Source organism: Astatotilapia calliptera, chromosome 6 (assembly GCF_964374335.1).
Source record: "Astatotilapia calliptera chromosome 6, fAstCal68.1, whole genome shotgun sequence".
Taxonomy (NCBI): Eukaryota; Metazoa; Chordata; class Actinopteri; order Cichliformes; family Cichlidae; genus Astatotilapia; species Astatotilapia calliptera.
Window position 1 is genome coordinate 12480160 of NC_137427.1, and position 18111 is coordinate 12498270.

Consider the following 18111-nt stretch of genomic DNA (forward strand, 5'->3'; position numbering starts at 1 on the left):
ATCCATAAATACGACTCTAATTTTAAGCACATCTACAAAAAACCCCACAAACACTGAGGAATAATAATCATTATACAACTCACCTGTACTACTCGCACTAGACTCTCGGGATATTTCTCAAATATAGACAGGAAGGCTTCTACAGGCAAACGGAGAACAGTGGAAACCTCTGCAGCCCGTGCTGACACTGTTCTATAAGGCTTCTGGTGGCCCTGCACACAAATATCCAAAAGAATACTTTACATTTTCTCAGTCTATCTGTACTTACAGAAGCTCTACAGGTGGGATGTTTCTAATTAGCAGTTTATTTGTTTTTATATGGAACGACCCCAAAACATTACTTAATTTCAATCGACACAGATTGAATTGGTTAAGGAGTTATTTAGAAAATAGGTCGCAATATGTACATTATCTCGGCAATACCTCTGAAAGATTGAAGATTGTATGTGGTGTTCCTCAAGGTTCTATTTTGGGACCTAAACTTTTTAATTTATATATTAATGATATCTGTGATGTATCAAAAAGGTTAAATTTTATTTTATTTGCAGATGACACAAATTTTTATTGCTCAGGAGAGAATGTGAAAGATTTGGTTGAAATTATGATTTATGAGATTTTAAGATTGAAAAAATGGTTTGATGTAAATAAATTATCTTTGAATCTGACAAAAACGAAATTCATGATATTTGGCAATCGTGTAAAGGAGGAAGAAGTCATTATGTCCATTGATGGAGAATTGATTGAAAGAGTTACTGAATTTCGCTTTTTGGGTGTAATAATAGATGAAAATTTGACGTGGAAATCACATATTGAGTATATTAGAAAGAAGATGGTTAAAAGCATTTATATTTTGGGAAATGTAAGAGATTTATTAGACTACAAAACAATGCGCATTTTATATTTTTCATTGTTTTTCTCATACTTTAGTTACTGTGTGGAAGTTTGGGGGAATACATATGAGAATACTATAAAACCTCTAAACTTATTACAGAAGAAAGTCATACGAATGATTCATAACGTTAGAGAACATTCAAATAAATTATTTATAAAATCGAAATTATTAAAATTAGGAGATTTAGTGAAACTACGAACACTATTAATTATGTTTAAGGCTAAAAATAATATTTTGCCTTTTAAGTTACAAAGATTATTTTTAATGTGTTCGGGGGGAGAAGACAGCAGAAGGAAATTTTATTTTAAGCATCAGCTAGCTAGGACTACACAAAGATTAATGAGTCCAACGGTTAGGGGAACTCTCTTCATTATAATTTAAAGAATTGTATAAATTTACATTGTTTTAAAAAGCGTTACATTGTCTGAAAGAACTAACTGTGGAAACTGTTGTACCAAGTGTGAAATAAATAAATAAGTGAAATGAAATGAAATTTAGAAATGGATGAAAAAAAAAAGAAAAAAGAAAAGAAATGAATGCTGGGTTTAAACCAAATAATTACTTTAGAGTGTTGTGTCATCCAGTGAGAAACGGTTAACTGAGTCAGCAGGTGAATGTGCTGTAGTATGTAGGTGTGGGCCAACACAATGACACAAAGTCATGTTATCTTATTTAGCGCTGTGTAAATGACTGTTATGAGAACTGGCAGGGTCTGTATAAGTAGGTGTGGCACAAAGCCTTTATGTGCGGTAAGAAATAGGTGTGACCTACTGTGATGACATCCAGAATGCTCAGGAGGCTATGCACACTGTCTCCTGGGTAAACCTCTTTCACCACATTTTCTTTGCCATCCTGGAAGACAGGAGTAACGCATTCATATCTATGTAAATAATTAAGTTGTTTTCTAAGAACTTATACTCAAGTTCAACTTGAGTGTGTACATAAAGATTCACACAATCAATATACATATAGATGTACACAATCAAGTATCAATATAGATAAAGCCTGCACTAACATCTCCCTCAGGACTTAAAACTTGGTAAATATATCCAAACACTAACACTGGCTAAAGGAGACATGATTAGCTACAATTTTTTTAAAGCCAGTGTTCTTGTGGGTAAGCACCTTGGTAAACCACTTTGCTGCTTGCATAAGTTTGCACAAAGTATTTGTGCAAACTTACAAAACATACAATAAACTATAGTCATAATTAAAAACAACAGTTCATTGCATAAAATTCAGAGGTAAACATGATTAAAGGGACACGGAGCCTGCATACCGTTCCAGTAAGGCACAATTCTAGTTTTCCATCCTGAACAACATAGATGCTGCTGTCGGGTTGACCTGGCCTGAAGACATACTCCCCTTGTTGGAACTGCAAAAACACCATGTGTTTGCACAACTCCAAGAAGAGTGGCTTCTCAAAGTGACCCAGCACCCTGTATGAAAGGACAAAAGGGAAGCTTGGGGGTTAGGAATTACACTCATTGCAAACAGCTGCAAACACTTGGTTTGTACAAAGGGCAATTAAAATGGTCTTTCTGTTTAGTTGTGGATTTATATATTATAAAAAAATATGCAGAGGTGAATTAAATATTATAATACAGTATATGACACGAGAATTTATCAGTTGATGGTTCAATAACAGCAGGTACAAGGCACTTTTTATAGTAATGTAAAGATCCTACAGTATTCTGGAGAAAACCCCAACAAATCAAATTAAGCAACCCCCTATGAGCAAAACTGTGCTTAGGGAGGACCAAGCACCTGGATCTATGTACTCTGGACTACAGAACACAATCACACAGACATTAAACCTACCGGACATTTTTAAGCATGTAGAGCACCTCAGAGGGGAGGTGGGAATTGGCCACATCAAATTCAGTGAGGTCTGCCTCCAGCACTGAGGGAGGGGGCTCCTTAGCCTGAAGGATGGGAACCTCCTTTTTAAAGCGCAGGATCCTACACAAGTCGCATGCAGGAAGATAATAAGAAGGAAATAAGAGGAAAGCAACTGCCACATAAAGAATGTTAGTACAATCAAAATAGCGTATGCTTGATGAAAGTTAGCATTCAGATGTACTTTTTGGCAATGTTGAGCATCTTCTGCTTCTTCTTTAGGCGTGGCCGTGAAGAAGAGGATGTACCCACAAGGGACGAGGTAGACTGGGAGACCTGATGAAACATAGTTTTGTTTAAATATTACTCTTTCCTTAAAAAAAAAAAAAGTACTATACACTGAAACACTACGAGAATGACGTGTTTCTGTGTGTGAGAGCCAGCTAGAGCTTTTATACAGCCTGACTCACTTTACGCATGATCTTTCGCCCATAGAACATCACTTTGTCTCTCTTGCGGAAGCGGTATTTGGGAGCCTCCTGAGCTTCTAAGTCTGTTAAACATAATAAATGACATTACCACAGGTATACACACTACTGACTTCATGACTATCCTTATGCGTTTTAGATGTACAATGAGAAATGCATTTCAGCAACTACTGACTTCGAAGCTTGATCCTCCGCAAGATGAAGAAGATCAGGATGGCGATGAGGACTATGGCGATACCTGCACCAATTACCATCCCCACCATCTGAATAAAGAGGAACCAAAGAGGGAGAACGTCAGTGGTATACATTATAGTATTTACAACAGTAAAGCATTTATTTACTTGGATATTTTAATATTAAAGTAATATTTTAGTTAAAGTATTTGTGTTTTCTAAAAAGAAAAAAAAAACTAAGTTGAGGCCATTAAAAACAAATAATTTTATTTTCAGTTTTTAATTATTTGTTCATTGTCATCAAGGTACATATATTACCAGCAGTAAACATGGTTACACCTACTTGAGATGTATTACCGTAGGTAGTTTCTGTTAGTTTTCCAATTTATTTCCAAGTGTATAAATCTACAGTTCCCTTACCTGTGTGACAAATTGGCTGTTGAATGAGACTTACTAAGACATGAAATCAAACTGGATGCTCACCATGCTCGTTTGTAGTTCCTCCTCCACAAAAGTCTTGATGTTATCAAACCCGTCCTAATGTAACAAGAGAAGACACAAACAGTACAGTCAATCAGAAAATGAAAAACAAAACAAATTAAAAAGTGTTTTAGGTATTGGTCCCAACCAACTACCGGCCAATAACCTGCCTCAGTACCACATGGAAGCTCCTTTTAGGCATCATAGTGGCTAATATGAACAGGCATGTGGCTAAATATATGAGAGGGGCACAGAAAAGAATTGGCAAGAATACCACAGGGGCGAAACACCAGCTACTGGTAGAAAGAGCAGTTGCTTGCGATTGCAAGACCAGACTGACCAACCTGTGGACCACCTGGATTGACTACAAGAAGGCCTATGACTCAATGCCCCACAACTGCATCCTGGAAACCTAGAGCTGTACAAGATCAACAGGTTCCTAAGAGTCTTCCTCGGGAACTAATGGGGGATATGGATACTGACTATGGAACAGGGGAATTGTAAGCCACCTCCTCCTCACCTACATTGATGACATCAAACTGCATACCCACAGGCAAATGGAAGCCATGAGAAGGATGGTAGGAAAACCACAACTAAAAAATACCTGCAGAGAGTAAGGCAGGTCCGGAGGAGTCAGCTGAATGGGAAGAAGAAGATCCAGGCAATCAACACCTACATCCTGCTAGAGATTAGATATCCTGCTGGGATACTAAGCTGGCCAAAAGAGGAGACAGAAGCCATGGACATCAAGATAAGGAAGCTCGTTAGTATGCATGGAGGGTTTCACCCCAAATCCAGCACCCTGAGAGTTTATGCTATGCAAAAAAAAAAAAAAAGGCTGGGGACTAGTGAGCTTCAGAACCACTGTCCAGGATGAGACAACAAACATCCATGATGACTGCGTGCTTAGTAAATACCTCAGTCAGCAGAAACACAAGAAAGAAGAGGAGCAAGGACAAGAACCATGATGGAAGGACAGGCCCCTGGACAGTATATGCCACCGGCAGATAGATGAAGCAGCTGGCATCCAGCAATCCTACCAGTGGCTAGACAGAGCTGGACTGAAAGACAGCATGGAGGCACTAATCATGGCAGCACAGGAACAAGCTCTGAGGACAAGATCCATAAAAGCTGGGGTCTATCACACCAGGTAAGACAACAGGTGCAGGCTGTGTAAAGATGCCCCTGACAATCCAGCATATAACAGCAGGGTGCAAAATGCTAGCAGGTAGGCCATACGTGGAACACCATAACCAAGTGGCGAGATGGGATTTTTTTCATTTTTAATATTTTTTTAATTATCTCCTAGTATGAAGCCCGGGCCTGCAGGCTTCAGTTCTGAAGTGCACTGGAATGTGAGAATGCGGAATTTGTCCTTGAGGAAGGACTGCCTAATGCACATGAAACAACAGTCAAAGGAGATGAGAATGCAGCAACTCATCTGATCCTCTTCACACTTTGCCCTTACCATGTTTCACATAGTTACAAACTGATTACCACACAGAGTTTCACAGTTTTGGATACTATTAATAGACTCAGGATTTCAGATATAAAATTACTGGGCTCACAGGCAATATATTTTGGCTTTTCTTTCAACTAAGGAAATCTTTATTACTTAAATTAAGTAATATCAAACTCAGCACTTACTTTTGAAATAAAGACTGTCAGTTCAAAGAGTTTGAAAAGAGTGCAAAGATCTTGTGGCCAAGACAAGCTTCTTTATGTGTCTTTATGTGTGTGTGTCACTAACAATCCATCAGATACCATATTGCAAGAGTAAGAGTAATAGGTGCTGTCTGACAGCCAGACAGTAAGACTGCATGTCCGTTATCAGTCATTATTGATTACCGTATGTTTAGCTAAGGGTTATTAAGCAGTAAATGTCTTAAGCTGGACACGTCACTTGACACTCACTGATAGTGGAAATTAGAGACAGTAAGTGCATGGACAGCATGTGCACATGGAAATGCACTACACCTGCAGACTTAGAATAAGAGTTCAAAATATAGTTCAGAAATCAGTGAGTTGAGTGTGGAAAGTGTACATGTATGTTAGGGATGGGTATCGAAAACCGGTTCTTGTTGAGAACCGGTTCCCACTGTTTCAATTCCTTGGAGTTGTTTGCCATTTTTGCAAACGATTCCCATATCGATTCCAGTCGCCCCGAATGACGTCATCACGTTGCGGAGCGTCATTTACCTGGCAGGTGTTACACCCCGGCCTAGGCAACCGGGGTGCAACGCAGGAAAATAAAAATAAGGAAAATAAAAATAATCCCAAAACGAGATTTAAAGCAAAATACCACATTTATTTACATCACCAAACACCAGACGTCAAACTATTTACAACGGGGGGAAGATCGCGACCATGACACACTGAAACACAAGGCTTAAATACATAGAAGGGCAATCAGGGAATGGACAACAGGAGGGAAACACAGCTGGGGCAAATTAGACCTGACGAGACAGGGAAACGTAAACTGAAAACACTAAGATAACACAGACTTTCAAAGTAAAACAGGAAACACATAACAGTCACGCCAAAAGCAACACACCGACAACACCAAAACGTAACAGTTCCCCCCACCCAAAAATCAAACATTTAACACCAAGTGAAAAGTTTGATCCAGACAGACGAAGCCGATGAAGGCTGGAGCGGTCCCACTGACCCTCCAGCAGTCGACGAAGGCTGGAGCAGTCCCACGGACCCTCCAGCGAAGGCGGATGAAGGCTGGAGCGGTCCCACGGACCCTCCAGCGACGACAAAGGCTGGGGCGGTCCCACGGACCCTCCCCTCAGCGAAGGCAGACGAAGCTGATGAAGGCTGGAGCGGTCCCACTGACCCTCCAGCAGACGACGAAGGCTGGAGCGGTCCCACGGACCCTCCAGCGAAGGCGGATGAAGGCTGGAGCGGTCCCACGGACCCTCCAGCGACGACAAAGGCTGGGGCGGTCCCACGGACCCTCCCCCCAGCGAAGGCGGATGAAGGCAGACGAAGCTGATGGAGCGGAGCCTCGGACCCTCCAGCGAAGGCGGACGAAGGCTGAAGCGGTCCCTCCTTCGGACCCTCCAGCGATCCCGGACGAGCCCCCATATGTTACACCCCGGCCTAGGCAACCGGGGTGCAACGCAGGAAAATAAAAATAAGGAAAATAAAAATAATCCCAAAACGAGATTTAAAGCAAAATACCACATTTATTTACATCACCAAACACCAGACGTCAAACTATTTACAACGGGGGGAAGATCGCGACCATGACACACTGAAACACAAGGCTTAAATACATAGAAGGGCAATCAGGGAATGGACAACAGGAGGGAAACACAGCTGGGGCAAATTAGACCTGACGAGACAGGGAAACGTAAACTGAAAACACTAAGATAACACAGACTTTCAAAGTAAAACAGGAAACACATAACAGTCACGCCAAAAGCAACACACCGACAACACCAAAACGTAACACAGGAAACATGGCGGCTCAAACGCTCAAAAGTTTGGTTATACTTTACGAGAACGGATGACAACAGGGCAACTTGCAATACTTGCAAAGTAGATATTTCATTTAAGGGAGGAAACACTACGAATATGCAAAAGCATTTGCTCACAAAACACACGATAACCTTAAATGAATGTCGTGTTTTTAATTCCGCTCCAGATTCGTGAATCTCAACCCAGCAGCAGCGGTAACGTTTGCACGTCCTCTCCCGTTAATGCGGCAGGTAAATAATCAACTAACAGTGCATATTATGTTAGCGCGATCTGCCTTATTACAAAACCTGCCATTACTGTGCATTTAGGTGACCATGATGAGAGAGACAGACAGAGTCTGGCTGGCTCAGATGCTGGCAGTTCTCGCTGCAGTCTACCGGTAACGTCTCCTTTCAGGCCAGGATAGACGAATGTCACCGAGCAGTGACTGAGTTTGTGGTCAAAGGCTTGAACCCATTTGCCACAGCAGATGCCCCCGATTTTCAGTAAATGAATGTGTTTAATTGTAGGCAGGGACATTACTGGATATTCTTGTGTAATTGCTACAGAATAATTTATGTTATACTTTGTTATTGCTACAGAAGAATATTTATTTTACTTTTACAATTTTTTCCCCCGGGGACCTTGTGACACCCCATTAAAGAGCCGTAGGCTGGATCTCTTAAGATCTCACTGTTGGGTTTGTAAGGCCATGTTACTCCTAAATCTTGTTCAAAGAGAAGATATAAAAAAAAGTTCTAAGCTAGTCGACCTTAGTGTTCTCCTTTTTAAAAATAAGAATCGATAAGAGAATCGATAAAGAATCGAATTGTTAAACAGAATCGAAAATGGAATCGGAATCGTGAAAATCTTATCAATACCCATCCCTAATGCATGTGCATTTGTCTCAAAATGACAACTAGGACAAATCTGTCACTGTGCATGCATGAAAAACCATATTCAGCTTAGTCTACACACTCTAAAGCTAACTTTGTTTCAAATGAAAGCTCAAATTGTGCACCACTAGGGTGGTCAAGAATGACCAAGCTACAGACAGACAAACTGGTGATGGCTAACCAACGAGACATATTAGTGGTGGACAAGCAGATGGCTCTAGTGATGTAAACGTAGTCTACACACTCTCAAGCTAACTTTGTTTAAAATGAAAGCTCAAATTCTGCACTAGCTGAGAAGTTTTAAATGGACACTTGTTTCAAGGTCTCTTTCTAAAACCTACAAGTCAGCTTTTCATATTTTTGTAAGCACAAAGTTATGTGCTAATACAAGTCACCAGCACACCGTTTTCTACTGGCAGGTTGCTGTGGCTTATGTTAATAACCTTGAAGCCTGTTTCCACATTAGGATTGTGAAAGACTGCCCATCCGCTGGAGCAAGGACACGTATACAAATAAATACTGTAGTCAAAACCAACCTCTTGGCTGTGACCTTCACCCTCTTGTTCGGAGGTACTCTGTCCCATTGTAACCCTGTTTCTTCATAGGGATGGTCCATCAACAGCCACTGAGAACAAAGATAGATATGCATACTCAACAAAAAGCTATTTTGACATGGCACGGTATGAAAAACACAGGTACACACTTTCAAATTATGGAGAGGCAAATTCTATTTAGCTGCTTACTGTGATTTTTCCTGTTAACACAAGTCAAACATATCTTGAGCCAACATGTTTAGCAAAGCAAAGTAACTTGTTGAAAGTCAACATAAAGCGTTCTTTGACATGTTACAGTTTGGTAGTCTATGCTGCCCAGCTGAGTGAGAAAACCACAGTTTGTACTACCAGGAGTATGAGTGGTACTATGGACGTGCATCCACACAAACAAATTAAATAGTTCACAGCTGCAGGAAAAAAAATAGTGGGGCAGAACGAGCAAATGTAGTTCAAAGACAAAGAAGTTGTTAGCACACACAGTTGCATAAGAGAAGAACATTTCTCAGTCCCTAACTAAAGTTTCTGGATTAGCTGTCTAACTGCATCTATTCTTCAAAAATCGCTTCAACTGCACAGAAGAAAAGGGATCCAAAAATTTGCATCCTACAACAGCATATTGCTGACATCACTGATCCAGGCCTTAGTTACACAGAAACACGGCAGGCTTGCTAGATAACAGATAAACGACTATACAGGTAGTAACTCATTACCCCCTTTTCACCTTTTTATCCTTCCCCTTCATCCAAATAGGAATGATTTTCTTGTTGCTCCACTAAATTTGTGCCATTTTTAACGGGACATTACATGATGATGAAATTAAAAAAATTAATTAATTAATTAAAAAGGCAGAAATGCTGGTTGACAACAGCTTTGTGTTCGTTAGGTTTGTATCTTAGTTTTCGTGTGTTTACGAGTGACTGCATAAGTGGAGAGGTTTTTTGTTGTTTTCTGTTTATTCTTTTGCACATACAATTTTCCTTTAACCACTGCCATTGTACACTGTAGTATTTTACCTCCCCAGAGAGATACACACTGAGCAGTAGGAGATGTACAAGTTTATCCAGGCACATACCACCTAACTGCCCACATCTGCCAGAATACAGACAGATTCAGCTGACACAGGCATTTATTCTATAGCAAAAACAACAAGCTCACTGTCTACAGACAAATAAATAGCGAAGCTGACTGAGGACTATGGAACGCCAGGACTGCCATAATGAATTAATTAAATACACCATTAAATAATTAATTAAATGTGGCAATAATTAATTAAAATTGGAATTAATTAATTAAATAAATAGTTATGACACATGTAATTAATTAATTATTGACACATTTAATTAATTATTTATGTATTTCACATTTTAATTAATTATTGACACATTTAATTAATTAATTATTGACACATTTAATTAATTATTTATGTATTTCACATTTTAATTAATTATTGACACATTTCATTAATTATTGACACATTTAATTAATTATTTAATGATATATTTATTTATTTCATTTTGGCAGTCCTGACGCCTGGCTCTCATCATGAAATAATTTTATCTGTCAGCCTCACCCATCAAACTCAGGGGGCGGGGTTAACGCTGATCGAGTCAAAACCATTGCTTTGGCCTGGTGGCCATTGTTTCTAGCACACAACAACCGGCATGTGGAAGCTAACAGAACTGAGCTTTGAAAAACCCTGTTTGTGTGTTACCAAATACCGTTTTAATATTTTTTTAGCCGAGAATGTAGTGGTTTAATCTTCATGTGTCTGGTCGGTTTGTCAAGATACAGCCTCTTTGCAAAAGTGTTTCGATGATTTCGGAGATGTCTGCCCAGTCTCACGGCAAAGCGTGGGATAGACCCGCTCGCCTCGCAAGCAATCCCACCGACAAAGCGCAGGCCCCGGTACACAGCTGTAGTAACCCCCGCTGACTTCTTTTACTGAGGTTATATTTATCGATGTTTTATTTCCTGATGTTCTTATGTGTCCTACGTGTTTCAGTCGCCAATTCTGAATTATAACTAACATTAAAAACATGTTTAAGGAGGAGAGAGAGCAAATAAATCTGTTTAACATCTGATCTTTGGGTTTTTGTTCAGTAATCAGCGTGACCTGTGTATAAACACATAAAAGAGATAACGTTGGTGTTTCCGTCATGTAGTAACTGCTGGCTTTAACTGTACAAAGGTTGTTCGACACTATGAAACACATACAGACTTCATGATGTTCGGCTAATATTTTTATTGTGAATATTAATCATGCTGACCTCGCTCTGTACACCACGCAGCGAGGTCAGCATATCCACGATATCCTCAGCTCCATGAGTTAACACAAAGTTTCCCAGCTGACTATCTAACTGCCAACTATTCCAGAGACGTGAAAATATACAGCATAAAGAAAAGTGTAAGAGACTCAGCAGCAGATTAGAATAACAGTTATACATTTAATAAATCACCAAATGAATCCAAGAAACGAGCAAACCTGTTCCGACAATTTGAATTTGTATTCCCTCAGCTGCAGACTCGCTGCTGTTTAAATGTTTGAAAAGGAAGATTAGATATAAAAAACGTCAAACATAGACTCAGTCTGCCTTCACATTTGATATGAGGCCAGCACGTATAGTGGCCTCAGCAGGCTATTACTGAAATACACGTGCTATATCATAAACTATGATATAAACAGGGAGGTCCTATTAACATGTTTAGTTTTAAAGGACACCTTCCTGCCTTTAGTCTCATTCATGAGCAGTATTCGTTTTCTTCTAACATCCAGAAGTCTGCACAATGTGTTTCATAGTTTGTAACAAGCCTTTGACAGGTAAACATAACATGACCGAAAAAGCAAAAAAAAAGCAAAAAAAAAGAGAGAGAGTGTTGACATAAGAAGAGAAAATTCTCTCAATTATGGAGACAGACAAATGGTTCATTTATGTTTGATGTGTGTTTATTCCTCCCTAAATATCGTCGGTGAAGTTCGCCATGCATGTCAGATTTTCCTGCGCATTTTTATACCTCTGCCAACAGAGAGAGAAAAAAAATCACATTCTAACAGACAGCTGGTGCTTAGAATACAGTTGAATAACTATTAAAAAACAGATGATATTTAGATGATAGTTCAGTCTAACACATGTGCCAGTGAACCATTAAACGTCTGTGAAACTATGCAGTTATGAAACGTAACTTTAACCTCAGCCAAACCGATTTGCTCAGTTGTAAATAAAACAGCGAAGTAAACGTGACCCGACAGACAGAACCTGAGTGAATGAAGTCCAGCGTTTAACCACTGAGAGCTAAAACTCAGCTGAGGTTTGAAAGCTGTGTGCTGGTGATTGGACATCAGCCGCTGATAAAGCTGTTCGCCTATAAAGTGCTCTGTAAGGAAACGAGCTCCAGCAGCTCTGCGCTCGGGGAAAACACTATATTTACTTATCTTGTGCAGAAAAATGCGCTGACGTTGCGTTATATCGAGCACCGGCTGCCCAGTTAAACTGTGACTATCACCAGGTAACTAGGCGTGTTTCTTGAATTAGCAGCAGGTGTTAAACAGCTGACAGATGAGGAGGAGGATGCATGCAGGTAAACTGAGGGTCTGTTGAGCTGATCGCTGGTTTCGTGAGAAAAATGTCAGCTCGTTCTTTATGTTACAGAAGCACAGAAAAAAATAATCCCGTCCACACATAAAGGCAGAAATGAAGGAAAACGCTGCTATGAACATGCCAAAGCAGCAGGTGGCGCTAGATTCCTAACCGTGCAGAAATGTTGGCCAATCAGAAGTCTAGAAGCCTCGGTGGGAAAAAGTAAAAGCTGGGGCATAGAAGCAGAACCGAGTCGTATGTGTGGACGGACAGTAACTGTGTGTTAGAGCTGGGCGATATGAGATTTTTTCATATCACGATATGTTTTTTTCATTTCAGACGATAACGATATCTATCACGATATAAGCCAAATAACTATATTTGTAAGATTTAAATGTGCCGTTGCTCACAAGTAAAATGTGAAATAATCAGCAGCTTGTTTTTATTTAAATATTTATTTCCCATAATAAGTTCAACAGGGTAGATGTACTTAAGGAACATGAGACTTTTTCAGATAAATAAAGGCAAATATTACAAACTACACAAAAGGCAGCCGCTAAAGCGTTTAAGTTTCAAAATGGAACAAACGAAACAGACTAAATTGTCAATTCCACTTAGAAACAAAATATTAATTCTAAAAATAAATCTTAGTTTGTTTTACAGAAGAACAGACAAAACTGACTAACTTTTGTCAATATCAAATAAACTGAGAACTAAAAGGAAATTCTCAATCTGTCCTTGTTGTATAGCTGAGCTTTTCAAACAGTTTTAACAGTTACTTTAGTCTGACAAAAGCCGAATGACGAATTAGCGCTTCCAGTCAGAGACTGAGGCTACGTCCACGCGTACACGGGTATTTTTGAAAACTGAGATTTTCCGTTTTCGTTTTAAAAAATAATCCCGTCCACACATAAAGGCAGAAATGAAGGAAAACGCTGCTATGAACATGCCAAAGCAGCAGGTGGCGCTAGATTCCTAACCGTGCAGAAATGTTGGCCAATCAGAAGTCTAGAAGCCTCGGTGGGAAAAAGTAAAAGCTGGGGCATAGAAGCAGAACCGAGTCGTATGTGTGGACGGACAGTAACTGTGTGTTAGAGCTGGGCGATATGAGATTTTTTCATATCACGATATGTTTTTTTCATTTCAGACGATAACGATATCTATCACGATATAAGCCAAATAACTATATTTGTAAGATTTAAATGTGCCGTTGCTCACAAGTAAAATGTGAAATAATCAGCAGCTTGTTTTTATTTAAATATTTATTTCCCATAATAAGTTCAACAGGGTAGATGTACTTAAGGAACATGAGACTTTTTCAGATAAATAAAGGCAAATATTGCAAACTACACAAAAGGCAGCCGCTAAAGCGTTTAAGTTTCAAAATAGAACAAACGAAACAGACTAAACTGTCAATTCCACTTAGAAACAAAATATTAATTCTAAAAATAAATCTTAGTTTGTTTTACAGAAGAACAGACCAAACTGACTAACTTTTGTCAATATCAAATAAACTGAGAACTAAAAGGAAATTCTCAATCTCTCCTTGTTGTATAGCTGAGCTTTTCAAACAGTTTTAACAGTTACTTTAGTCTGACAAAAGCCGAATGACGAATTAGCGCTTCCAGTCAGAGACTGAGGCTACGTCCACACGTACACGGGTATTTTTGAAAACGGAGATTTTCCGTTTCCGTTTTAAAAAATAATCCCGTCCACACATAAAGGCAGAAATGAAGGAAAACGCTGCTATGAACATGCCAAAGCAGCAGGTGGCGCTAGATTCCTAACCGTGCAGAAATGTTGGCCAATCAGAAGTCTAGAAGCCTCGGTGGGAAAAAGTAAACAAAGCTGGGGCATAGAAGCAGAACCGAGTCGTATGTGTGGACGGACAGTAACTGTGTGTATATGTAAGCATTTAAACACTGCAGAGAGTAGAATTAACAGTATTGTAGAAATTCATTTCACCGAAACAATAACGTGGCGCACAGTGTGACGCATGCACCAGTTTATTGTATTTCCAGACTTGCTTTTGGCACATTTACAGTGCACGCTACTCTGTTTTTTGTCAGACTTGAAATAGCCGAAATACCTTCACACTACGGAACTTCTATGGCTCTTCCGTTCGACAATCTCTCCGGCATTGGAACCATCATCTGGTTTTTCTTCGGTCACGCTCGGTTGAATTTTCTAGTCGGCACACTCATTTCCTCCATTACACGCTGGCTCCATTACCCGCTGGCTGCTTCCCAAACAAATACACGTGCGGCTTGGCACTTGTGCTGTACGTAACAAGTCACGTGACGTGACGCTGCGGCTGTGATTGGTTCGGCTCTGCGCTACTTAGTTTGGATTGGCTGACCTTTTTTTTTTTTTTTTTTTTTTTTTTTAAGAGGACAAGAGCGGCGAGGTCTATCGCGATAGCTTAATTTCTCTATCGAGTAAAAGTTATATCGCGATACATATCGTTATCGTTCTATCGCCCAGCTCTACTGTGTGTATATGTAAGCATTTAAACACTGCAGAGAGTAGAATTAACAGTAACAGTATTGTAGAAATTCATTTCACCGAAACAATAACGTGGCGCACAGTGTGACGCATGCACCAGTTTATTGTATTTCCAGACTTGCTTTCGGCACAATTTACAGTGCACGCTACTCTGTTTTTTGTCAGACTTGAAATAGCCGAAATACCTTCACACTACGGAACTTCTATGGCTCTTCCGTTCGACAATCTCTCCGGCGTTGGAACCATCATCTGTTTTCTCTTCGGTCACGCTCGGTTGATTTTTCTAGTCGGCACACTCATTTCCTCCATTACGCGCTGGCTCCATTACCCGCTGGCTGCTTCCCAAACAAACACACGTGCGGCTTGGCACTTGTGCTGTACATAACAAGTCACGCGACGTGACGCTGCGGCTGTGATTGGTTCGGCTCTGCGCTACTTAATTTGGATTGGCTGACCTTTTTTTTTCAAGAGGACAAGAGCGGTGAAGTCTATCGCGATAGTTTAATTTCTCTATCGAGTAAAAGTTATATCGCGATACATATCGTTATCGTTCTATCGCCCAGCTCTAGTATACAACATAAACTGCAATCAGCAGCAGCTTTCTCCTGTGCGATTGGTGACTCGGAGAGAGATAGAGAGGCTGGACTGATGCATGGATGAAATTCAATCTGTGAAAAACAGAGTGGAGTGTTGTGTTACATGAAGTGACCCTGTGCATCATAAACAAAACCACAGAACAGCATGCTGCTGCAAAGGACCCACAGAGCTACAACACCGCATAGGAACATCTTTAGCATTTCCTACCAAAAGGCACAAATCTTGGATCCTGGCATTTATCTGGATGTTACTTTTACATATACCAGCCACCGAAACCTTGCTGCAGACCAAGCACACCCCCACGTGCCCTCCATACTGAAAACAACTATTCAAGAACTGGAGGAACACAACAAAGGATGCCATGGTAACCTGGCCTAATTTAAGAATGGACAAATAGGCGAGCTAAGAATGGACTGATAAAGTAGTCCCATGTGTTGCAAAATCTTTTTTCTGCCTCTGTTGAAGCAGCCAGTGTATCAAACCTTGCGTAAATCCAGACAAAATAAAAACTGAAACTTAGAGTTACACTTGACACTTCACTCAGCATAGTTTTAAAGTGTGGCAATAGCACCTTTAAGAAGAGTACAGGATGATAGACCCAAAGGAGATAGTATTCACCCTCTAGCCTCCAAGCAGTGCCCCTCTCCATGCAGCCCTACTCCTATTGTTCTCTAGGAACAATGAAGCCAGTGTTTAACCCACTATACACGATCTGACCTGGACTGACTGTTAACAGAGTACCGACTATACCATGAGATTCATGGTAACAATAACAACAGTTTGGGCTTTCAAGGTCTTGTGATGTGTATGGTTGGAAACTCTGACAGATAAAAAAAAAAAGATTCCAAAGTGGACTGAACTATCACTCTGTATCTTAATGGTTAAATGGTGTATTTAAGACAGGTAAAGGGAAACAAAACAGTTCTTTTGTTGTTACTTTCAGCCCAAACTGGGATTTTTTTTTTTTTAATAAAATACAGGCAGCATAGAGCCCTGACACATGCAAACTGCAGCAAAGCAGTGACCAGCTAGTTATATTGTACCGATCTGTCCAGTGTTTTGCCTGTATTTGAGTATTAAAGCCCTTCTCGCACAAAATATACAGTTTAATATATTTAGGAAGTGTTCTGTTAAATTGTGGACATGCCAACCAGGTGCAGGAAAGCTACACGTGACTGTGAATTTTGTTCAAAAACTGTTCATTAGCTGCACGGATTTATGTTCACATTAGCCTTCTTGTGCTCTGTCCAGAGCCTGTAAACATAAATATCATATTAAATTACACTCCTGCTCTTCAGGGGGCGTCTTCTGACTACATCACTGCCCACTGTGTGAGGATGACATTAGCTCGTGTTTCCATCCAGCTAAAACTGCTCTCCATAATTTACGCCCGAAGCGGCGCTGGTTTGCTGACTCTGGTTATTTGGTTGCGTTGTAAACAGACCCTGGTGGTGAGGATTCACCTTCAGTACATTAGAAAAAAGTGGAGTTTTTATAGTAAGCTTTACGACATTTAGGTAGCTAGTACACACCAGCAGATGGTGTTTTTATTTTTTATTTTGTCGCAGTAGTGTACCGTTAGCTAGCAAACACTCACATGAAACCAATCCCGAAGACGACAGTGGCTACATAGATTAGATTATAGTTAGGCCTCGTTTAGTTCTTTCAACTCGGAGAACCGTTTATTATTAGTATTAGTATTAGGACACAGCCGATAAGCTGGAAGTAGAAAAATCTTTGCTACCTTCAAGGCAGAGGGCACCTGACAGATTATTGTCACGGGATGTTAGCTAGCTGTCGTTACCGGTTTTCTCCGGCCATCATTAATGACTTGGGGGTGCAAGAACTTCTAACCATCGTAAATACGATAACGGGCTTGGGTTTACAGTTCGTCTTTTTCTGACCTCCAAAAGAGCAATGTGACAGAGCTATAATATTAATATTAGTGACACAGTTGAAGAGCTATCTCCGGTTTTCACTACTATCATTAAGTAAAAGCCTCGTAAAATTATACAGTCGTCTACTAAAACATATACCAAACTCATCTCTTTAAATAATATATGTATAGAAGGATTTACCTAAGCTGATACACTCCGGTCAATCGTCACGTACAGTCAAGTGAAACACAACGGAAATCATCTTCAATGTAGCCCCTCCTCGTCTAAGTCCGCTAGACCTCCGTCCAATCAACATTGACGATGTTGTCAAGTCGGCCCAATTAAAATACAAGACTGGGCGCTGGCCCAGATCTCCCGCCCACATTTATGTAAATAAAAAAATCTGTGTCCAATGAGAATTTAGAATAACTAACCAGACGACCCGTGATTGGATAATATTTGGAATGATTGACAATAAGACAACCATCACTCGCCTTTGCCGCGGGATACTGCTACACCTTTAAGAATGATAAAAGTGTTAATAAAACAATCAAACCTCAATTAGTTCCTCACATGTCCGTCACTTCCGTTACGTTTAAATCTGTCATTAGCTATATGTTATTTTCGGGAAATCGCTCTGTCTTGACATTAAAATATAGTACCTTGTCGAAACAAGACGGCCGTTATTTTCACCCAATACCTTTTACTGCAAATAAAACTGAACCAACGTTGCCCTCTCGTGGGAAGTGTAACAAAGTGCTACTTTA

At 40.0% G+C, this 18111-nt stretch overlaps 1 protein-coding gene across 3 annotated transcripts in view; it reads right to left on the minus strand.

Moving 5' to 3' along the window:
* pnpla6 (patatin-like phospholipase domain containing 6) overlaps nt 1–17663 on the minus strand; it is a 37207-nt gene extending 19544 nt beyond the window's left edge. For 2 of the 3 annotated variants that reach the window (XM_026170346.2, XM_026170343.2), the window contains exons 1-10: nt 17546–17662; nt 8773–8861; nt 3876–3929; nt 3395–3482; nt 3202–3284; nt 2976–3067; nt 2714–2854; nt 2172–2331; nt 1664–1744; nt 84–212 (exon numbers count right to left, since the gene is read on the minus strand). In XM_026170346.2, coding sequence (XP_026026131.1) covers nt 84–212; nt 1664–1744; nt 2172–2331; nt 2714–2854; nt 2976–3067; nt 3202–3284; nt 3395–3482; nt 3876–3929; nt 8773–8820 — 876 coding nt within the window. In that variant the 5' untranslated portion in view covers nt 8821–8861; nt 17546–17662. Of the gene's footprint in view, nt 1–83; nt 213–1663; nt 1745–2171; nt 2332–2713; nt 2855–2975; nt 3068–3201; nt 3285–3394; nt 3483–3875; nt 3930–8772; nt 8862–17545 lie in introns of all 3 variants that reach the window. The other variant, XM_026170344.2, reaches the window with a different exon arrangement.
* Nucleotides 17664–18111: the final 448 nt, after the last annotated feature.